A 23,043-nucleotide genomic window follows, 5' to 3' on the forward strand; every position below is an offset into this window, starting at 1 on the left:
GCCTGAAGTTCAGTGCTCTTGCCAGTGTACCAGGTGACTTTCCTCCCGGGTTATATTTAATGCGCTGTTTCTCGTGAACCACTGTGCTTGCCTGCAGACCTAGGCAGGTGGTAGTGGGTTGGAGGAAGGGGATAAGTAGTCATTGACATGAGGCCTCAGCATCAGGGAACTAATGAAGAGAGGTGGGGACTGTTCCAGACGAGGAACTACAGGAACCATGGAAAGGGGGCAGCCACTGTTTCACCGTCTGTCCACACAACTGCAGCCTGTATAGGCCACGTGTTGTTACTTTTTACGTAGTATTTCCTTCCGGGTTAAATTTCCTCCTTCCTGGATGATAGGTTGGGTTTTTTTTTCCACGAGGACTTATGAGGATTAAGTTTTCCTTTATTTGTCTGAAATATCTTTATTTTGTCCTCACTCTAATGTGATAGTTTAGCTAGGTATAGAATTCTAAGCTGACAATGGTTTTCCCTAAACATTTTGCAAATGTCATTGCATTGTCTTTTATCGCTGATCCTTCCTGTTTGAAAGTTGTCTGTGTACTTAATGACATTCTTTTGTAGATATATGACTTTCCTCCCTGTTGTTAAGACCTTGGCTTTGCCTTTGGTGTTCTATAGTATCACGATGGTGTCTCAAAGGACAGACTTTTTTTTAATTCCTTATTTACTCTGCTTGAGATTCCCTGGAGGATTTCTTCCTTTCGTAATGTAGGGCAACCCTCTGGTGTTAACACATGTGAACTCTCCAAATATTGTCTGTTTCTCATTTCTCAAGTTGTTGGTTCTGGCGCTCATTAGCTGCATGTGAAACTTCTCATTCTACTCCTCACGATTATTATTTTCTTGTGATTTGTATTGATTCCTTTATTTCTTTGACCATTTTAAGTGTTTTTATTTTATACATTTTCTTTCAAATTGTTCTCTTAGCTCAAATTCTCACGGTGATCATTTCCTCTCTATCGTGTTGGCTCTCGTGATGGTTTTATTTCCTTGTGCATTTGTGATGATTATTGTATTTTTGAGCCTATCTTCAACAGGGATTTTTTTCTCTCCCTGAGAATCACATAAAAGCAGGATCGTGGGAGAATCCCCCCAGCAAGTTTTCATATTTGTTTCTGCCAGACAATCTGGAACTAATTTTCAGGTTAATTACTTGGGTTTGGGATTCTTGTACCATCTGTATAATACACACAAGTTTAAGGTTTTGTTTCTCAGATACACCCTTCCCCCACTCCACCTCATAGCATGAGACCCAAACAAGCTTCCCGCCGGTCTTGTCTGGTCATAGGGAAGTTTTGCTAGGTGTCACTGGCCTAACGAAAAACAGAGAAAACGAACCCTGAGGTTGAACTAGAGGAAGGGTCCGTGGTCTTACATCTTAAGCTCATTGACGGTATATGGTGAATAACACACATTAGATTTTTCGTATTCAACGTTACCGCTTAAACATCTGTTGTGACTTGGGTAATCAGGGTGAACGGCTGCTAACCTACCACTGCACACGTCACATTTCTTCAGAACTGGAAGTTAGGTATTTCATTCCTTCCTCTTAGGGTATGTATGGGGAATATCTTTTTCACTCTTCTAGGGAACATACCTTTTCTAGAACTATACTTACAGAGTGCTTTCAGTATTTTTGTTTTTTACAGTAACTCCACAGCAGTAGAGAATGGTGACCATATAGGCATTCACTTTCTAGAATCTAGGCTGTTATCTTCAGCTGTACCTACGTGAAACCTTGGGACTGTCATATTCTGTGGAGAGGTGATTTATGAAGGGGGGAGAAGGGGAAGAGAAAGCGGTCATTTCAAACCTGCCGTAACCGAAAACTCCGGTCTCTCGCCAATGACAGCGCATTAGAAACCAGGGAAGAGGAAGAGTCTCAGAGAAGCTCTGAGCTCCTACCACATTGGTTCCGGCCGGCTGGGACTTGGGCCAATGTCAAAGTGAACAGCAGCAGCACTGGCTTCTCTCTTTTAGCAGGAATTGTCCCTCAACTTGAGTAAACTGATATTTCAAATTCTACTCTTCAAATGGAGCAACCAGGGGATAGGGAAACAGAAGGCCTTTTCTTAAAACTGTTTAGCAAGTGAACGGCCAAGTGGGATTGAGATGCCGGTCTCATTTGCTGCCCTCCCGTATGCTATCCCACTTCAGCGGCTGCGCCAAGGGAAGCTACCAGACTGGGCTAGGAGTTGTGAGACTGTTTTTAAAGCATCAGGAAATTGCTGGAATGTTTCAAGCATATTTCTTTGGTTAACTTATTTTGAAGTTTTTCTCTGTTTTGTATTTTAGCTGCCCTTATGATTGATCAAAGACAGACTCATTGTCTTGGCAAGTTCCCGGCCTGGAAGGCTCCAACAAAAACTCCCAGCACTCTGTCTGAATAGGAATTTTTAAATGCATTCTTAGTCTTGAACTTGGCAGTGTATTCTCGATGTAGCAGTGTGCTGGGACATTTGAACAATGCCGTTTATCACACAGCAGCACTGCTCTAGACGCTGCGCTTTTTCGTCTCCCCGCGGGCCTCCGGCAGGCCGTGCCCCTTCAGGCCTCCCCTCTTTCTGGGATTCAGCGTTAAACTTTTGTCCCTTTCGCTAACTTTTTTGGCAAAATAAGATATTCCTTAATCACTGTTACAGAAATGATCATTATTAATGTTTGATTTTTATTTTTACCATAATGGGATTATGCTATAAATACCATTTTAGAAGCCTTAAAATTTTTAAATTATATACAGTTTTCACCTTCCCTTATCTTTAAATATTCCTTCTCATTATTTTATTTTTTTACAAACTACACACTGGTTCATTAATGGTATAACATACATATATTTTTTAACATTTTGTTTATTTTCAGAGAGAGGGCAAGGGAGGGAGAAAGAGAGGGAGAGAAACATCAATGTGTGGTTGCCTCTCACACGCCTCCAACCAGGGACCTGGCCCGCAACTCAGGCATGTGCCCTGACTGGGAATCGAACCAGGGACCTTCCGGTTCACAGGCCAGTGCTCAATCCACTGAACCACACCAGCCAGGAAAGGGTATAATATGTTCAGTCACATTACTGGGCATTTGTTTTGAAGTATTAGCTATTATATTTCGATGCATCTCTTCTATGGACATTTAAAATATTTCATTAGGATAAATTCTCAGAGATAGAGCTGCTTGGTCAAAGACTAGTTTTATTCCTAATCATTAGCAAATCCTAGAAAATCCAGCATACCAGTTAGAGGGCTCAGGCCTTCTCGTCGGTTGCTGTTGTTCTGACCTCAGAAATACCCAGAGGAGGCCGTGATGCTCAGCAGCCCCCGCCTCCCCTGCGCGCTGTGGAAGTGTGTGTGCTTCTCATCCACCTGGAGCGCGCGGGAGGCCAGGGGTCTCCTGGGCAGAGCGGCTGCTGGGTGACTCAGACTCACCGCGTTTGCCAGCTGTTCGTTGGCGGTCATTGTAATGTCGTTTAGTGGTGTCTTTGCAACTGTACTTCTAGAACTTTCCAGTGACTTGCCCCAGATGGCTCTGCCTCCCCTCGATGTTTTCTCAGAACCCCTACCCCCCCCCACCAGCCAAACACACACAAATTAAGAACTCCAGGTTGTGACCGTTAATAGTGATTATCAGAGGGTAGAAAATGTGGGGCTTCTTAACAATCCTGGCCCTGCCTGGCGTGGCTCAGTGGATTGAGTGCCAGCCTGTGAACCGAAAGGTTGCCTGTTCAGTTCCCAGTCAGGGCACAGTCCTGGGTCGCAGGTCCAGCCCCCAGTTGGGAGCTTGTGAGGGCTGCTGACCTCCCTTCCCCTCTGCCTAAAAATAAATAAATCTTAAAAAAAAAAAAATAGACCACATAATTCTGTAATTTTGAATTGTTACAGCAAGCAAATTCTTGTAATTGGGTGAAAAAAGAACGAAAGGGAGGGGCAGGCAGCCCAGGTGATTAAATTCATACGTGTAATTCTACCCACAATGTTAAGTCAGAGGAGAGGTGGGTCGAGAGCCAAGGGCCAGATTCGTGCTGCCCCGGGGCTGGCCGCACCCCCTCCCGGCTGGGTTCCGGCCTGGCGGTCAGGCCATCTGCCCTTCTGGCGGAGCTGCCGCACGTCGCTGGCTACAGGGTAACAATTACAGAGAGCCCTGCCGAGGTGCAGAATGGCGAGTTCGGAATAAAATTTCATTATCTCCTCCGTTTCCCTCCGGCCTCAAATACAATTGGCCTCTGCTGATAACGACAAAATAAAATATTGAAAGCACAGCCGCTCAGGAGAAAGGACATTCACTGCTGCTTGAGCTCCCTGCCAGGGCCGACTGTCTGTAAAGTGTTCCTCACTTGCTGTTCCCGGATTTTGGTAGTAAAAAGCGGGGTTTCTAATTCATTTTCTCACCTACAGAGGAAAAAAAAGTGACTTTCCAAAAACTCTGCCAGGAAAGGTTTATCCCTTAAGGAACAGCAGTGAGTCATGTTCTGAGATATTGAAGGTCATGATCAAAAAATTAACGAACCTCCCTATTTGTCTATAGTAAATACGTAAGTATGGGCTCTTCTTGTTAACAGGTCAAAAGCCCTAAGCAGCTCTAATGGAAAAAACCAGGAGGGTCTACCTTGGTGGGCAAACCCACCACATCCCCTCTGTGCCCGTGAGCGGGTCCTTGTCGCCCTCCGTTGTCTGCGTGTGACCCCTGAGACCCGGCCATCGGCCTTAGTTCCTCCTTAATGTTTGCAATAGTTCAGAAAAGGGGTGCTGAATCAAACAGGAAGTCGCTACACACCATGTCCGTGTTCCTAATCTAAACGGATGACAGCATTTTTGTCCCTACACCATTAGGATCCAGAAGCATTGGCTGCGGTTCCGTTTCTAATATATTATTTTCTTGACTTAGAAACTGCACGTCTGACCTTTTCCAGTCAGGGTACTTGCCTGGGTTTCGGGCCAGGTCCCCGACTGGGGGCACATGGGAGGCGGCCAATCAAGTCTCTCTCACACAGGGATGTTTCTCTCCCTCTCTTTCTCCCTCCCCTCCCCTCTGTAAAAAATAAGTAAAATTATTTTATTTTATTTTATTTTTTTATTCAATTGTTGTTCAAGTACAGTTTTCTTTTACTCCCATCCCAACCCACCCCCCAGTGCTCCCCACCTCTCTCCCATTTTTACCCCCCTTAGTTGTTGTCCATGTGTCCTTTATACTAGTTCCTGTAAATCCTTCCCCTTTTCCCCTGAAATTCCCTCCCCTCTGGTCATTGTCCGCCTGTTCTCTATAAATTTTTTTTAATTTTTAAAATTTATTTGTCTTGGACTTCCGCCAAGATGGAGGCATAGGTGGATGTGCCGTGCCTTCTCACACAACCAAGTTTAGAGACAACCAAATATTAGCAACAGAAAACACAGCCAGAACACGGAAAATTGAACTTTTCGGAAGTCCGTTAACAACACATTCTTCAGCCTGACCGGTAAGGGGCGAAACCAGCGGCTGGTGAAGCGGGGTTGCACAGGAGGTCTCGGTCAGCAGGACTCAGGCGCGGAATCCAGACGCGGAATCCAGGCGCAGGGTTGGACCTAGTGAGCGACCGAGCAACCAGGCGAGGGACCACGGGGGAGACAGCGGGGCAGCGGGGCTGCGTGTTGACTGAGGTCGCGCATTTGTGCGCGGGTGGACAGGTGAGGGAGTGGGCGGTTGGACCTGGCCGGCAGGTCCCCACAGCAAGCGGCAGTGGAGGGCGCCGCCATTTCCCTGCTCTGACCCCACCTCCACATACAGCGTCATAACTCAGAGACTCTGAGTGGCCCCGCCCAGGTGAACCACCTAAGGCGCGGCTCCTCTGCACCCAGCTGTGAGAAACAGCAGAGGGGGCCGCCATTTCCACGCTCTGACCACGCCCCCACATACAGCGTCACAACCCAGCGACCTGGGAGTCCAAGGCGCTGCTTCTCACACTTAAAGGGCCAGAACAGACCAAAAATGTCGCAGGAAGACCTCAAAGCCCCAGAGATAAATCTAAGCGACGAAGAAATAGCAAAACTCACAGACGCACAGTTTAAAACATTGGTGATCAGGATCCTCACAGAACTGGTTGATTATACCGACAAATTAGACAAATATATGAAGGCGAAACTAATTGAAATGAATGGAATTGCACAGGACACCAATAGCAATGAAAAGGAAACTGGGACTCAGATCAATGGAGTGGACCAGAAGAAAGCAAATAATGGCCAAACAGAAAAGAGTCAAGAACCAAGAATTCAAAGAAATGAGGAGAGTCTTAGGAACCTCCAGGACATCTTTAAACGCTCCAACATCCGAATTATAGGGGTACCAGAAGGGGGAAAGGCACAGCCACCAGTGGAAAAATTATTTGAACAAATAATAAAGGAGAATTTCCCCAATCTGGCAAAGGAAATAGACTTCCAGGAAATCCAGGAAGCTCAGAGAGTCCCAAAGAAGTTGGACCCAAGAAGGAACACACCAAGGCACATCATAATTACATTAGCCAAAATTGAAATGAAGGAGAGAATCCTAGAAGCAGCAAGAGCTAAGGGGACAATCACCTATAAAGGAGTCCCCATCAGACTGTCAGCAGATTTCTCAAAAGAGACCTTACAGGCAAGAAGGGGCTGGAAAGAGGTATTCCAAGTCATGAAATCTAAAGACCTACATCCAAGATTGCTCTATCCAGCAAAACTTTCATTTAAAATGGAAGGACAGATAAAGTGCTTCTCAGATAAGATCAAATTCAAGGAGTTCATCATCACCAAGCCCTTATTATATGAAATGTTAAAGGGACTTATCTAAGAAAAAGAAGTTAAAGAAACATGAACAGTGAAAGGACAACAAACTCACAGTTATTAACAACCACACCTAAAACGAAAGCAAACTAAAAGGACAGCTAGATCAGGAGTGGAAACAGAAATGAAGATCTCAAGGAGGGTTAGCAACAGGGGAGTGGGAGGAAGAGAAGGGGGGAGAAGGTACAGAAAATAAGTAGCATAGAAAATAGAAGTAGATAGAAGATAGATGGGGGGGGCAAGAATAGCATGGGAAATATAGAATCTAAAGGAATTGAGACACATGGTCATAAACTAAAGGGGGGTAATGGTGGGGATGGGGGGTAGGGTGGAGGGGAATGAAGGGGGGAATAGAACAACTAACAGCATAATCAATAAAAAATTTTAAAAAATAAAAATAAAATAAAATAAAATAAAAATTTATTTGTCTTTAGAGGGGAAGGGAAGGAGAGGGGGAGAGAAATACCAATGTGTGGTTGCCTCCCATGTGTCCCCTGCTGGGAACTGGTCTGCAACCCAGGCATGTGCCCTGACTGGGAGTCTATAAAATATTTTTTAAAAAATAAAAGAATCACCCAAGTGACGAGGAAAGAAGACTTGACTTTGGGTGGTGAACACACAATACAATGTACAGAATTACACACCTGAACCCTATATAATTTTATTATATAAAATGTCACCCCAGGAAACACGATGAAAATTTAACAAAAGAAGAGGAAGAAGGACCCATCAGCAAACTCATGCGTAAACAGAAGCACGTACTTAGGCCTATTCAGATTTGTTTGGGGAGGTTCCCAAGGGCCTGTCACAGAAACTGTCGAGTTGAAGTTTAGTCTTTCTGACTGACAATGAAAGTGGGCCAGGTTTCATTCAAAGATGTCTGTGACTTGCAGTCTTAGGTAGTTGTGGGCATTCTGGACTTTTTTAGATCGTTTCTAAATTCCGTGACTCTGACTCATTAAAAAAAAAAGTCTTTTGAACTCTGTCCTGCACTGGTATTGCCGTAAGTCACAGTGTCTTCTGGTATTAGAATGGAAAATTTAATTATAAGAAAAAGCTTATGGTCTGGCTCAGAATGGAACTACTGTACCTCTTTAAGATAATGGTTACTATTTTTAGCCCAGCTTCAAAAGAGATGAGAGGAGAAAACTGATGCTTTTAATCTCCCTGCAGTGGTGTTAGCCTCAAGAGGTGCATCTCCTAAAATACCTAGTCACCCGATGGCTACTCCAGGCACAGTTTTGAAAATTCTATTAAAGATATTTTTAAAAATATTTGTTATAATAACTAACTGATGAAGTTGGCTCTTTCCATTCTTGTACAATAAACACAACAACTTACTAAACAAAAATAGATTTTCCGTATTAAAACTTGGTCGGAACGACGGTGCGTTCCGGGGCGCAGGATTCCTATGTGAATATTAATTCGAAGCAGACGGGCCCCGGGACCGAGGATGGGACAGCAGGCGCCGTCTCCCAGCGGCAGCCCCGCTGCAGGCGTGTGGTGAGCAACAGTGCTGGCTGCCTCGAAGTGCCTTTCTCTCCTTGTCATGAGAGGAAAACCGTAGAAATGCAGAGACTCGCGCCATCTGGGCTCACACTTTTGCACTCCAGACAAACCCCCCGAGGGACATTGCCCCTTTAAGGGAACAGGTAGACAGACCCCTTCCCTGGAGCGTGCGTGCGTCTGGTTGGTTTTCTCCTTCTCGGTCCCCTCTCCAGGCTGGGTCTCATGCACCTCACTGCTTATTTCAGTTGCTTCCATCGTTCACTTCTAGTGGTTCCTGGTGACATGTTAGAATTTCTGCAGATAAACAGTGTAAAAAGAACATCAGGAAACTATTATGTGCTTACAAAAGGAATCAGATGGCCAAAGCGTAGGCCTCGTTGGAGACCGGGGGTGGGGGAGGAAGAGGGCCACAGCCACTGCCACCCAGACGGTGCTGGGGCACCCCCACCGTGCTGGGGCACCCCCACAGGGCCGGTCTGCAGTCTCATCAGCAAAGCATTCCTTGGCTGCACGATGGATTCGTGGGCAGGAAGCGCGGTGGGCTCCTGTGGTCTCTGTGTGCACATGTGTAAACACGTACATGTGTGTACACATGATAATGTGTTCTGATCTCTGGTTCAGAACCGAGGCGTTTTACAAATTCCCCGAGGCACAATCATTCCTCCAAAACAAATCAGGGGCTGTCTGTCTCATTGCTCATGCATTCTTGTTTATGGAAGAAATGAACCCCCGCCCCCGCCCTGGATTTTTGTGTTTTTCTGAGGAAAGTTTGTGAATGAAACAGAGAATTTTTTAGACATCTGAGGTCTAAAAACTGGGAGTTTGCCTGTTTTTTTTTCCATATTCATAACAAAGTGACAAATGACAAAACTCCAGGTAGTTGAAAGGGTTCAGAGGGATTCATGCTGGTCACCGCAGAGGACCAGATGGAGTGGGCGCAGCGGGGGGACTGTGTGCACAGAAGGGGGCCCGGCCTCCGGGCGGCAGGGCCCCTAGCATTCAGGGGCCTGGGCGGTGGACACCGGAGCAGCAGAAGCCAAACAAAGCATATGGTCTCGAAGGGAACCCGCAGGCCGCCGACAGAGAGGAAGACTGTGGCGGTTGAAATCACCGAGGGGGGCTGACAAGTGGACCCCGTGGTTTTGAGGTACCTGACGGCCTTAAGGAACTAAACCACCTCCAGTAATGAGGAAATTCGTTTGGAAATATTGATATGGTTACCGTGGTTGGGGAAGCGTTTACGTGTGAATGCAGAAGAGGGTCAGGTCAGGTTCTTTAAGTGGCCACCTTGGGCTTTTAGCAGAACGCTTATGAGTCAGCCAGGCGAGGAAGTGAGAACCAGGTTAAGCCTGCAAGTCACAGAGGCAGGAAACCAGTGGAAAATGCTGCGATGCCCAACACCAGTAGGTGACGTTATCAACCATCAGGTGGAAAGGGGGTGAACCACCCCAGGGCGTCTTTTTAGGGCTTCCACTTGAACCTGTCTGTTTTTTCTTTTTCTATTTTTTTTAAACTATTGGGTTCAGTAAAACAGAACAAAAGCCAAACAAACAGCAAGTTTCCTTGGCTATGTTGGAACAAGGCCCTTTTCCTGTTGTGTTTTTGGCTCCTGTGGCAACTTGGCCGAGTCACCCGCAGGCCACGGCGTGCCTTCACCTGGCAGCGGCGGGTTTGCCTCCTGCGGGCCTCAGATGGTCTTCGAGATGCGTGAGCGCCTGTGTATCTGGGGCGCCTCCACAGCGCTGCGCGAACGCCAGCTGGTGTGACCAGCCTCACGATCTCTGGTGTTTGTGGACGACTTCAGAGTTTGCGGGCATTCTTGCTGGGGCTTTAAAATCGATTCCGTACCTGTCAGCCAGTGCCCCTCTCTTGTGGGCAGGTGATGAACCAGAGCAGGACTTAGAAAAGAGAAACCCATCTGTGAACTTCACAATTGATTATTTAGGAGAAAAGCAACATGGTGAAACACAAAATAGCCCATACACAACCTAAAAAGCACGAAGAGGTACCATGTTTACTGCTTCTCTAAGTAGATGCTAAAAATAAACACCGTGGAGAGGTTGAGAAAGGTCCATTGAGATCAGTGGTTCCTATGCCCTTTAGTTGGTGAACTCCATTGAGAATTGAATTTAAAAATGTGTGGATTCCCTCATCTCCTCCTTCTCAAAAAAAAAAAAAAAACAATATGTGTGTGTGTGTAGGTTCTTTTTTTTTAAGATTTTATTTATTTATTTTTAGAAAGAGGGAAAAGGAGGGAGAAAGGAAGTGAGACATCAATGTGTGATTGCCTCTCATGTGCCCCCTACTGGGGACCTGGCCCATATCCCAGGCATGTGCCCTGACTGGGAATTGAACCAGCAACCCTGTGGTTCACAAGCCAGCACTTGATCCACTGAGTCACACCAACCAGGCTGATAGGGGAGGTTCTCTTGGGGGCCATCCAGACACAGAAGTCTGTGAATCTGGCCAAGTGCAAGTGATAAAGAACAATGACTGACGTCAATGTCTAACTAGAAAGTTAAGACAGAGAAGGGCTAGCTTTGTGACAAATGAGGATGCACATCCTTACCTAAAGTAAGTTCAAGTTCTAAACCATTTTTTAAAAATAGCACTTGCTATGTTATTAATAGCCAAGATATGGAAGCAGCCCAAGTGCCCATCAGCGGATGAGTGGATAAAGAAGATGCGGTACATATGTGCAGTGGAATATTACTTGGCCATGAAAAAGAACGAAAACTTATCATTTGCAGCAGTGTGGGTGGACCTAGAGGATATTATGCTAAGTGAAATTGTTGGTCAGAGAAAGACAAACACCGTATGATTTCACTTAAATGTGGAGCTTAAAGAGCAAAATAAGTGAACAAACAAAATAGAAACAGACTCACAGATTGAACAGATTGATGGTGGCCAGAGGGGAGGGGGTTGGGAGTCTGGTTGAAGAGGGTGAAGTGATTGAGAAGCACACATTAGTAGCTACGAAGCAGTCGTGGGGATGTGACGTTCATTCGGCACAGGGAACATAGTCGATACTATTGTCACACCTATGTACGGTACCAGGTGGGCATGAAGTACTAGGCAAGGAGGAACACCTTGTAAAATACATGATTATCTGACCCTTACGTCATACACCCGAAACCGATACAAAATAATATTGAACGTAAACTGTGATTAAAAATAAAATTAGAAAAGATCTTCTTAATACAGCACACTCGAGGTAAATTGGAGACCAGCCCCTCCAGTTTGCAGTTCGAGGCTTTTCTTTGGTCTCTGTAAACATGGGGACATTCTCAATTTTTTGTCCTCAGGCACGACAGCAAGCTCAACTGCGTCACCAAATGGCAGAGGACAGCAAAGCGGATTACTCATCGATTCTCCAGAAATTCAACCATGAGCAGCGCGAGTACTACTACACCCACATCCCGACCATATTCCAGGTAAGCGCCTCCAATACTCCCGCATGCCTTTCTGAGAGACGCGTGGCTTCGGGGTCATGATTGGTGGACTTACGTTCCACGTCTTCCTATGATCCTGAACTCCCTCTAACTCAGTCACGTTGTAAAGCACTCAGATGGAGAAGCGTGGACTCGCAGTCAGGAAAGGGAAATACGCTATTCATCTCAAGACTAATCAATAGCCTTTGCAAACTCCCTGGAGTCGTCCCTGCAGTCCTAGCGCCGTGATTCTTAGATCGACACTCTTTGCTACAAGCACCATTCTGGTTACCAAAAGAAAAAAGAAAAAAAAAGCCAACCTAACTTTAGGAATCAAAGCAGCATTCATGGTTGGTAGGACTTACACAGGGGGCAGTTCTTTGAATTGTTTCTCTTGTGGCTCCTTTACGTTTTCAAAAATAGTTTGAGAAAAGACACAATCCTGCCCTCCCACCTTGAGAATCTTTTACAACCTCCCTTCCGGTTGAAGGAGGAATAATAAATGTTGGCCTCCGCGTCTGCACGCACAGCGAAGGGGGGCCTCCACGTTGTCACGGGGGGGTGTGCCAGTCCTCTCCCAGCCTGGGGTGGGTGGAGACGGCTGACCTAACACTGTGCCTTTGGAAAAGGGCGAAATAGTCACAGGTGAAGGGAATGCTCAAAATCTGACACCAAACGGTGTTAACAATGAACATGCTTGAATTTGGGGTTCTCGCTGAAAGCGGACTGGGATTGTGTTAAGCACGCATTTGGGCAGCCTAACAATTAATTCACAAAATGCGTGTACAGTTGATGCTGGGGCGTCATAAATCTCCAGCTGCTCCAGATGCAGCCCTTTTCGAGGCCAGGCCCCTTACTACAGAGTTTATGAAGGGTAGCCGCGCTGTCGAAAAGCAGCATCCCTGAGTCTCCACAGTGGCCACATTCGTTGTCGCGAACTTGAATGTTGCAGCAAATACAGGAGATGGAGGAGAGGAGGATAGTGCGCCTCGGGGAGTCCATGAAGACCTACGCGGAGGTGGACCAGCAGGTGACCCCGATCATCGGCAAGTGCTTGGACGGCATCATCAAGGCCGCCGAGGCCATCGACCAGAAAAACGTACGTGCCGTGGGCGCGGTTCACTCACCGACTGTCTGTGGTCCCGGATTTCCCCGCCCCCTCCCCGGGGACCCCCCTTCTACCCCCTCCTGTCAGGCCATGGCCCTCAGTGGCAGGAGTAGTTCCCACAGGAGCCACTTCCCCTCTGTCTGAGTTTGGCCATGTCAGGAGCCCCGTCCCACTTCTCATCACTGTCGATCAGTCATTTTGACACATCTTTGCGTCTCCAGTCCCGTCAGAGGCTTTTGGTGGCTTTGTCTGCCTGGCTCACAGGAGGAAACAGTCTCAGGGAGGCCCCCTTGGGTCACTCCACCTAAAACCCCATCGTCACCAATAAATGACTGTGAGGAGGGGTCTCTTCAAGGGAAGTAGTCGTGCGGGGTGTACGAGCTGAGCCCTCGAAAGTGACACCTGTCTCTGCGTCTTGACTTTTAGCTCTGTCGATGTTGGGCGCTGATTAAAATCTGAAACAAGCCAGATTTTAATGTCTTATATTAGAGGCTTGGCAATGTGTTATTCCTGGAAATCGTACCATTGCTCAAGATGGTGTCAGAACGGAGGTTCCCCTTTCATTGGTTTTGTCCGGGAAACGTGAGCTGCCCGGATTTGTAGGCCGCGGCCCCCGCCCGGGGGCCTTGTTTCCCATCAGATTGCTGTTCGTTCTTTTCGCCTGTCATCTGTATGCTGCTAAATCCAAGCATTTATTCTGAGTCTTTGTTCAAGTTCTTATTCAAGTTCTTCTTGACCTCTTAGCAGCCTGGGTCCCAGCTTCCCTGCTCTTCCTGCGCTTGACTCTGCGGAGCCCACGTGGCGCTGGCTTTTATCCTTGTCGCTGGTCTCCTCTTTTTTGCTTGTTTGTCTTCTTGTCATTTAACTTTGGGGTCCTCCAGGGTGAGGACCTGAGATCTTTCTATGCTCACACCCCCTCCTCCGAGGGATCTGTGGCTTCTTGGCCCATTAAGTCCCATCTCAGTACCGACTCACCCATGTTACAGGTCAGCCTGGGCGTCTGCCCCACATTCCAGGTTCATCTGCGCATCAGCCCAGTGGCTTGTCCGCTTGGATGTCTAACAGGGGCCCCAAACTTGGTGTATCTCAAACCGAACTGCTGACCTTTCTCACCAGACCTGTTCCTGCCACAGTCTTCACTGTCCAGAGACCAACATGTCCATCCTTCCGGGATCTGGGGGTCAAACCTGATGTCCCCCTTTCCTCACACCTGTGGCACTTTTGTCAGCCGACCCTGTTGGCTTTGCCTTCTAAACCAGATAGGTTTCACCAGCCCTACTGTTCCTCTCCTGGTCTAAGAGCTCCCCCATCTTGGATTACGCAGAAGGAGCCTGGGGGGGACCACAGGCTGGTCTCTCCTCCTGTGCCCCACCCCTGCCCCCAGCCCAACTCTATTCATCCCCCTGAGCCCGGGGACCCTATTACAATAAGTCAGATCAGGTCCCACCTCTTCTTGGAACCCTCTGGGGGCTTCTGCCTCTCAGAGGAAAAGTCAGAGTCAGCTGGAGCCTCCAAGCCTAAACTGTAACAGGGCACGTGATCTGAACTCCCTCCCGGTTATCTTTCCGACATCCCCAGTCCTCAGATCTCCCAGTGCTCCCGTTGTAATGGCCTGGTTGGTGTTCCTTGAACACTCCCAGTGTGCTCCTGCCTTGCCGCTCCCTCAGCCTGGGATATCCCCCCACGGGTACCCGCCTGACCCCCTCCCCCACCTCTTTCCGCTCCTTAGAAGGGCTGTTTCGTCCTGTTCCCTGTTCCTCGGGAATTCAAAGGTCGGGTCTTTCTCAATCCGTGTAAGTCAGTTTGGCCTGCACATTCTGTTCCTCTTTCAAATATCCCTGCTGTATTCTTGATGTGTTTTTCAGGTTTATCTTTCGTAGATTTGGTTCTCGATAAAGTGTATTAAGTGTCTTGCTGCTTTGATCTTAGGCATTTTTATTATAGTTCTTATTTCCTTGTACCTTCTTCAACTCTGCCTACTTGTGTTTAATTACTGTGACGTTCCTTTTTAAATTTCTCATTTTGAGAAACACTGATGGTGTTTTTATGAAATGATTCACTGAACCTGCTTTCCATTCCCTGCCTGTCATCCTCACCACGAGCCACCAAGGAAAGCCCTGCACTCAGAGAGGCCGCAGCCTGCCCAGGGCCGACAAGCGAAGCTGCCCGGCCAGCGCCAGGGCCTCACTCGCCACCTTGCGCTTGTTATTTCCGGAACCAGCCCAGTCCTGGCACACATCTGAACCTACTCACTCACTTACATGTGCCAGGCATGGTTCCGAAGAGGGAGACCAACAACAGCAAAACAAATGAGAACATTATTTAGAGCATTCTAGGAAAAAATATAGTAGGAAAGGGTGATGGGAAGTGATGCCTGGTGGCTGGGGTGGCGTTAGTTCAAGAGGGCGCGCTGGAGTGAAGGCTTGGAAGAAGTGATTTAATAGTGATTTCGGCGGGATGGGGGAGAGAAAGCTCCCAGTGCTGTTACCCACTTCTCCCTGCTCCGTGCAGTGTTTTGATCACGTGATGACTTGAAAGTTCGAACTGGTTTTTTTTACGTAAGGTTAGTTCCCACGTACACCAGGTGGCCAGGTGTTCACTAGAGCAGATGAAGGTCATAATCACTGGCACAGCCTGGTCGCAGGAGTTAATCTGCCAGGAGAGGCTGAGCTTCGTATGGCAAGGACACAGGCTGTTCAGTTTTCCTCTCACGTACAAGATTTCTACAGGCAGAGGGTCTGGCCACGGCATGGGCCAGTGGTCCTTGTTTTCACAGACCCAGGCTCCTGCCAGTTCTCAGTTCTCAATGATGTGATCTTCTACTCACAATGGCTTCCGGAGCCCCAGCCATCACATCCAAATTCCAGACAGCAGGATAGGGAGGCGGGCCCACGACATCCCTTTAAAGAGGCTGCATCTCAGAGCTCTCGGTGATCAGGGACAGACGGCCCCTCCTGCTCTACAGAAGACTGGGGAGTGGGGCCCCTCAGCTCTGCAGCGACGTGCCCCGCTCCTAGTCAGGCTTCTTGTTAGTGAGGAGGAAGGGTGACTGGCTCTTGGAAGACAATTGACAATCTGTGTAAGACCTACAAGTTATTAGCTAAAATAACTGTGGCTAATTAAAAGATGGGCTCATGTTAAGTTGAAATCTTTTCAAATTTCCTTCTCTAGTTTTTTAAATCAGAAGACCACTGAATTAAAATGCTATCACAGATCACATGCATTTTTGTAATATTTCATCTATACATCAATTTCTTTTTTTTTTTTTAAGACTTATTTATTTTTAGCCCTGGCTGATGTAGCTCAGTGGATTGAGTGCAGGCCTGCGAACCAAAGCATCACTGGTTTGATTCCCAGTCAGGGCACGTGCCTGGGTTGCAGGACAGGTCCCCAGTAGGGGGCATGCTAGAGGCAACCACACGCTGATGTTTCTCTCCCTCTCTTTCTCCCTCCCTTTCCCATCTCTCTAAAATAAGTAAATAAAATCTTTTAAAACACAAACAAAAAAAAAGACTTATTTATTTTCAGAGAGAGGGGAAGGGAGGGTGAAAGAGAGGGAGGGAAATATTGATGCATGAAAGATACAGCCATCAGTTGCCTCTCACACAACCCCCAGCTGGGGAGCTGGCCTGCAAGCTTAGCACGTGTCCTGAGTGGGAATCAAACTGGTGACCTTTTGGTTCTCAGGCCAGCGCTCAATCCACTGCACCATACCAGCCAGGGCCATTTCTTCATTTGGGACACCGTAGTTGTAATTTTCACACACCTGTGTCCCCATCACCTGACTCTGAGGCCCCTGAGAACGTGTTGAACCCAGTGTTCCTAGCTGAGGGCAAGCTGTAGCATAGGCACGCAGTTCGCTGACTCACTCGGCACACATTTACTGCACCCCCGGAGCCAGCCAGGGAGCAGGGTGAAGTGGAGGGAGAGCAGGAGAAGGACATTCTGGCAGAGGAGAGGCGGCTCGGGGAGGCCCGGGAGTAAAGTCAGGCAACAGGTTGACGTCACAACGAGCCAAGAAAGCAGAGAGGTTATCTGCTCTTTGCTTTGACTTTGGATATGCTAAATTGCTTTGAGAACTTCTGATAGGAGAGAGATTTTTGGATTATTGTATTCTTCAAGGGAATTGCTTAATAATCGCCCAGTTTTTTTTGTTTTTAGCCAAGTGTTCTTCATGAATAGTTGTTCCTCCAAATGCAGAAAACTGGTCATAGAAAGGATCTTCAAACTTCAGCTCGATGTGTAGCTTAACAAATTATTCTTTCCAATGGTAAAACTATGCCTGTCCTCAATCAGTGGAACTGCCTGAAGGCAGTGAACACATCTGCCGCTGTGAACACAGATCGCCGTGGAAGGCGCTGACGTGTAATTGAGCGTGTTTGTGTGCGGCGGGTGTGATTTCAGGACTCACAGCTGGTCATAGAAGCTTACAAGTCGGGGTTCGAGCCCCCCGGAGACATCGAGTTTGAGGACTACACACAGCCGATGAAGCGCACCGTGTCAGAAAACAGCCTTTCCAACTCCAGAGGGGAAGGCAAAGCCGAGCCCAAATTTGGTGGCAAAGCCAAAGGGAAGTTGTGGCCGTTCATCAAGAAAAACAAGGTATTTACCGATGGTTGGTGCCTGGCTCGAAATGGGTTTGATAAGGTGGCAGGTCTTGACTTTATCTTCCAGTCTTAAACAACAACAACAACAACAAACTAGTGTGTTATTTTCTTTGAAAACCATATTTCTCTTTGGTGGTGGTCCCTTTGCCATGGCCATTTGTCTGATTTCACATGCACTGTCACTCTACCGTGTCACCCACACTAACAGATTCCTGACCTCAGCCACTTACCACTGCTCCTGAGCGTCCCAGACTGCTGGCTGCCTGGGCCGGGACGGGGGACCGTGTGCAGAATTCCTGTAACCACTGACAGCCCATCTAATTGACCTTGTCCCCGTGGGTTAATAACCTGGTTTTGAGTCCCTGCTAACACGTGGATCCAGGAACACTTTTCGTTTGCTCTTTACGGTGTAGTGCGTAGGTGCATGCGGCATTAACCGGGGTGAGCAGATGGTGAACGCAACATCACCGCTTTTGCCTTAGAGTAATTTACCTTCTATAATTTTTAAAAAACTGTCTTGCTGTTTTCACAACTTGAGCCTCTAAGGTCTTTCATTTTCTCCCATCACGCTGTGTGAGTTTAGGCGGTTTCAGACTATATACCCCCTGGCTTCAGCTGGTTTGGAGTAACTGATTAGAACCACCACTTGCATGGGATCGTCTGCATGAGCGGCTTGTCGAGTATTTCCTGCTCTTCTGTTGCGTTACTTACTGAAAATCCCACTCTCGTCACTCTCTTCATTTCGGCACATTCTCCATGTTTTCTTTTGGACCATGGCCCAAATATTTGATGGTTTGTGTTTTACTTGCTTTGGATTTCAAATATGATTTGATGCTCACTTTTGTTTTGTGTCTTATCTTCTTGTTTCTGATTTTTGCTGTCACTGCTCCATCTCTCACACGTAGCTTGTGTCCCTTTTAACATCCCCCCATCAGCCTCCCCCTCCTCCCCCCGCCTCTGCCTCACCCTCTGCTGTTCCCAACGGCCCCCAGTCTCCCAAGCAGCCAAAGGAACCCCTCTCCCATCGCTTCAACGAGTTCATGACCTCCAAACCCAAAATCCACTGCTTCAGGAGCCTAAAGCGAGGGGTAAGTCCTGCTCCGGGGTCCTGTCTCTCTCGTGCGCTTCTGGTTGCATGTTTCGTTCTGCGTATCTTATTTGGTTTGTGGATGAATTCATTGTGTTTTCCTGTAACGCAAAACAACAAGAACCCGTGGTTCATGATGCTCAGTTAGAAAGAGGAAGAAAGAGGGAAGGAAGCAGGGTGGAGGAAGGAGAGAGCCCGACCGCCTGCCCAGAGTTCTGTCTGTCTCAGTGCGTTCCAGAAGGACTGGGCGATGAGGCAGGAGAAGTCGCTGTAGAGTGTAGAGCGTAGAGCAAAGTTTGCTCGGTAATTCCTGGAACGATGCGAACATCGTGGAGACATTGCTGTCTGTGCTGTGCCTCGGGGTTTGAAGGGGAAGCCAGGGTTGGCCCAGTTTCTCCAGCTGTTCAGGTGAACCTAGAAGATGTTGAATTCTGATAAAATGTCTGTCTGGAAAGGGCCTAATGCAGTGTTTATCTTTAAAAGGTGGAATAATGAGAGCAGCTGCATTTATCAGGTGCTTATTCCATCCCAGGCTCTGTTCTCTGTGCTCATTTACATATTTTCAAACCAAGGTAACGCAGGTTTCTTCTTTTACTGAAAAATAAGAAAACCGAGGCAGGAAAAGACAAAGTTAGGAAGACAGACAGCCAGGAGTCACAGCCAAGGAGCCCCTTGCTAGTCGGGGCTTCTGTGGCATCTGTCCACACTGAGAGGCTCCGTCTGTCCACGCAGGCAGCCCATAGCGGGTGTTACCGAGACTCGGGCGCGCCATTCGAACCACGGCTGTGTGCGCTTAGTCCCAGGTTCCATGGCGGTGACCCAGTGACCCAGAGTAGGTGGCAGCATGGAAGAAGATTGGAATGAAGTGATAGGTCGTGTCCCGAATAAATCTCAATTGTCAGTCTAGTCGAGGCTGTCCCCAAATATGTTTTATAATGAATGGTGAAGTGAGGCCATCGGGAGTAAACAGTTATCACCTTAGCCCACCCAGAAGGGGCTCCTCTCCCGTGGGAGCTGCCACACAGCTGTCTGTGGTGGGAAGCGCTCTTACACAAACAGAAGTCCCACTTTTCCCTTCTGTGTAAAAAACAACGCAAATATGTGATAGATAGCTGTTCCCGTCAAAACAAGGGACGAAGACCCCGTTGCTTTATGTGCCGAGTTTCATGCGAGTGCAGTCAGGCCTCCCAGCCTGCCAGGTGCAGACTCGGAAGTTTCATGTCCCGGAGGCGTCGGGATAGCCGTCGTTAGAAGTCCGAATGCAGCTTCCCACGGGGACGGTGGGTGTGCTGAGCCCGACAGGCAGATCTCGAGTGCCCTGTCTGCCTTTCAGAACTCCCTAGCCTTCCCCACTTGTTCATGGAGAAGCTTGTCCACGTGTGACCAGGGTGTTTTGGCTGGACCAGAAAGTTTCCCATTGAAACCATAAATCACCTCATCACCGGCACCTCCGAGACCTTTATGGGACACTCAGTTATTTACAGTAAATACCTCCGCACTGTCCCGAGGCCTCTCGAGATGAAGGATGCTGACTCTTGGTGACGGTTCGTTCCTTTCTCGACATCTCCCAGCCTGTCGGCTGCAGGTGGTTTCTGACTGTGTCCTGGTGTTCTCTGAATGTTTCGGAAGCCCAGAGAATGTCAGCGATCAATGTGTTCAAAAGGGTGGCAAGAAAAAACCAAAAAACAATTCAGTGAAATAGAAAACTGGTTATTTTGATGAGTTAAAGATCCCCTTTGCCTCCCTTTTTTTTTTTTTTTTTTGCTACAGCAAGATAAATTTTATTTCTTATTCCTCAAATCTATGTGTGGCAAACCTCTGTTTAAAAAGTGCCCTAAACAGTGAGTGTGTTTTCTTTCACACACATACACACACTCTAAATATATTAGTAAGTAAATAGAAACACACTTTTATTCCCCTTATGTTAGTTGGGGTCAGAGTTGATGTTCCTTCAGGAAGTAGCAGTGCAAAAAAAAAGAATAAAAAGGAACAGGAAAAAAATGATAAAGGAAATGTATCATGGAAGTAAGATCAGGAAGTGCAAAACAAGAACCGAATCAGAAGTTTGGGGAAATAATCTTTTTTAAAGCAGCTTCAAAACCGAACGTACACGGGTTACTGGATCCATGAGTAAAATGATTCAGTCCTTGCTACTATTTTGTTTATTCTATTTTTTAACTTTAAGACTATGGTGCCAAAGTTAGGAAAAGTACCCCAGGAAGGTAATCGATCTGTGGTTTTAATATGTCTTTTCATTGATCCTGGTTGCAGCTTTCAGGTCTGGACTTGAGTAATTTGTTCCTCTTACCAAAATGTATATACATCGTGTGCAAACGCGTCTCAGCTGATTTTGTTTCTAATTAAACAGGATAAAATAGTTTTCGTTGTAAATGGGTGACACTTGGAAGAAAACTTTGTTTCAACTGAACGTCTTTGAAGATTGGCGTGCTTCTTGAGAGCATGATTAACCATTATTTTATCTTTACCCCAGAAAGTATGTTGTCAATTGCAATCTACAGAGGGTGATTTTATTGTCTTAAATTGAGATTTCCCCCCTAGTTTGAGCAAAGGACTTCTAAATCTAGAACATGGGGCACCACGTTTTAGAGTTAACCGTATGGAAAAATGCCATCAAAATTGCTCAAATGGTCTCAAAAATCCTTACCAATTGTTTTTCATTGTTTATCTTGTTCTCTTGCTGATTGTTGGCAGACTCAGTCTTTCTGTTTTCACAAAGAACTCACGAAGAGGACGATAGGGAAGCCCACGTATGCTTTTGAAGCTAGGGACTACGTTGTAAGTTCACCCGTGACAGCCGGGTCGCAGGTCACGGCACAGGCACTAACCCCAGTGACACCACCAAGACTGGGGACCCAGGGGCACTTGCTAATGCCTCCTTCGAGAAATGACGTCTCGGCTGAGAGACCCGGACACTGTGGGGTAAAAAGCCTGACTGTGTAAATTCAACCCCAGGCTCCTCCCTCCGGGAAACTCACATGGAAAAAGGAACCAAAGTTCCCAATGACGATCAGACTTCCTAAAAATGTCAGTGAGCGGGGCTTGGTTTTATCCCCTTCTCACGGACGGTGGCTGCCGTCTGAGATGTCACTGGGGTGGCTTTTACGGCAGAGCCTCCCCTCCCAAAACGCAGCCGCAGGGCACGGTCACAGGAGGATGACACTCTTTTGGATGGCACTTGTGCGGCACGGGGTCACCCTTGTCCACCCCTGTGACAGCCGACCCCTAAGGGAGTCGCACCAAAATCTGTGGAGCACGAGCAAGGTCACGGCGGAGGGACGTGGTGTCCGTGGACCTGACGCACGGTGCTTAGCTGTTCACCGTCACTGTCCCCTTTCTTTGTACTTGAGGTTAGTACCTGTGACTGCCCCGTAACACCCGGACTCCCCAGCTCTGTGTCCCCGCCTATGCTGTGGACACTGTGGCTCCCCAGGCTCCGTAACTGTCACCGGACACCGACAGCCGTTCAGCTCTCCGGTGTCTCGCCACGCCCCGCGTGCAGCCTTTAAAAATGCCCCCCTAACCGACGGTTCGGGGCTTAATTTCTAAGTGATCTAACCAGCTGACTCACAGCACAAAACCAAGGGCCCATTTGCGGCGGGGAAACAGGGCGCGTCCCACAATTCGGGGTTTCCCATTTCTGTCGGGAGTGATTCTCAGTCCTAACAACTTATTACGATAATCAACTGCTAACATTCCTCGGCTGTCCATTTTGATGATGGGGTCCCTGGTTTGGAACGCCTAAGAATACGTAAACTTGAAATAACAGAAGGAGCCCAATAGAGAGCAGACAGTGTGTGCCAAGTTCAAAGCCCGGTTCTCTGAGCCAGTGACGTTTAGCTGTAGCGTGTGAGAAAACGTTTGTCTGTGGCTGTGTGCTTGGTCGGGAGGGGTCTGCCAAGCTGTCTGCCGTGCACCGTAAGTGTTGTCAGGGAGGGGCTCCGATGGCGATGAACGGACCGACCTGTGCCAAGTTCCCAGGGGGGGCGCACGGAGTGGCGGCTGCCGCAGCGGCACTCATGGGACTGCCTGCGCCTTTCCCCTCAAACGCTTTATCTCACAACTCTGTCCCTTAAAATCCTCCGTTGCTTCAGGCGGACAATTTCTCCCAAAGCTCACTGCCTATTTACAAAGAAGTGTCGACTCTGAGTCGATGCTCATAATGAGACTTCCTAAATATGGCTAGGGAGTTCTGAACACCCTCCCTCCTCCTCATGTAAAATGAAAGGGCACTTTCTGAGATACTTGTCTCCCGCACAGTTTTGGATCCTCCTGGCAGGATCCACCCTTGGCCTGAACTTTTAGGGTGGATAACAGTTAAGGACTAAGGACCCACTGAGCTCTCAGAACACTGCCTGGTGGCCACAGGCAGGTCTTAGCTGTTCACGAAGACTGAGCGTCTCTTTCCCTAATTTTGAGGTGCCATTGAACCTGTGTGGAGTCTAGGAATTACTACACCTTTGCCAACCTGAAGGCCCAACAGGAGGACGGCAGCAGGTGGTTGT

General features: G+C 47.7%; 1 protein-coding gene across 11 annotated transcripts in view; it reads left to right on the forward strand.

Moving 5' to 3' along the window:
• The window catches only part of FNBP1 (formin binding protein 1), a 113,955-nt gene that overhangs the window by 72,039 nt on the left and 18,873 nt on the right, over positions 1 to 23,043 (forward strand). For 6 of the 11 annotated variants that reach the window (XM_053667650.1, XM_053667646.1, XM_053667648.1 and 3 more), the window contains exons 7-10: positions 11,593 to 11,721; positions 12,671 to 12,817; positions 17,231 to 17,428; positions 18,339 to 18,521. In XM_053667650.1, coding sequence (XP_053523625.1) covers positions 11,593 to 11,721; positions 12,671 to 12,817; positions 17,231 to 17,428; positions 18,339 to 18,521 — 657 coding nt within the window. The remainder of the gene's footprint in view (positions 1 to 11,592; positions 11,722 to 12,670; positions 12,818 to 17,230; positions 17,429 to 18,338; positions 18,522 to 23,043) is intronic. The other 5 variants (XM_053667652.1, XM_053667653.1, XM_053667654.1 and 2 more) reach the window with 2 other exon arrangements.

Source organism: Artibeus jamaicensis, unplaced genomic scaffold, assembly GCF_021234435.1.
Source record: "Artibeus jamaicensis isolate MK-2021 breed Jamaican fruit bat unplaced genomic scaffold, CSHL_Jam_final contig_471, whole genome shotgun sequence".
Taxonomy (NCBI): Eukaryota; Metazoa; Chordata; class Mammalia; order Chiroptera; family Phyllostomidae; genus Artibeus; species Artibeus jamaicensis.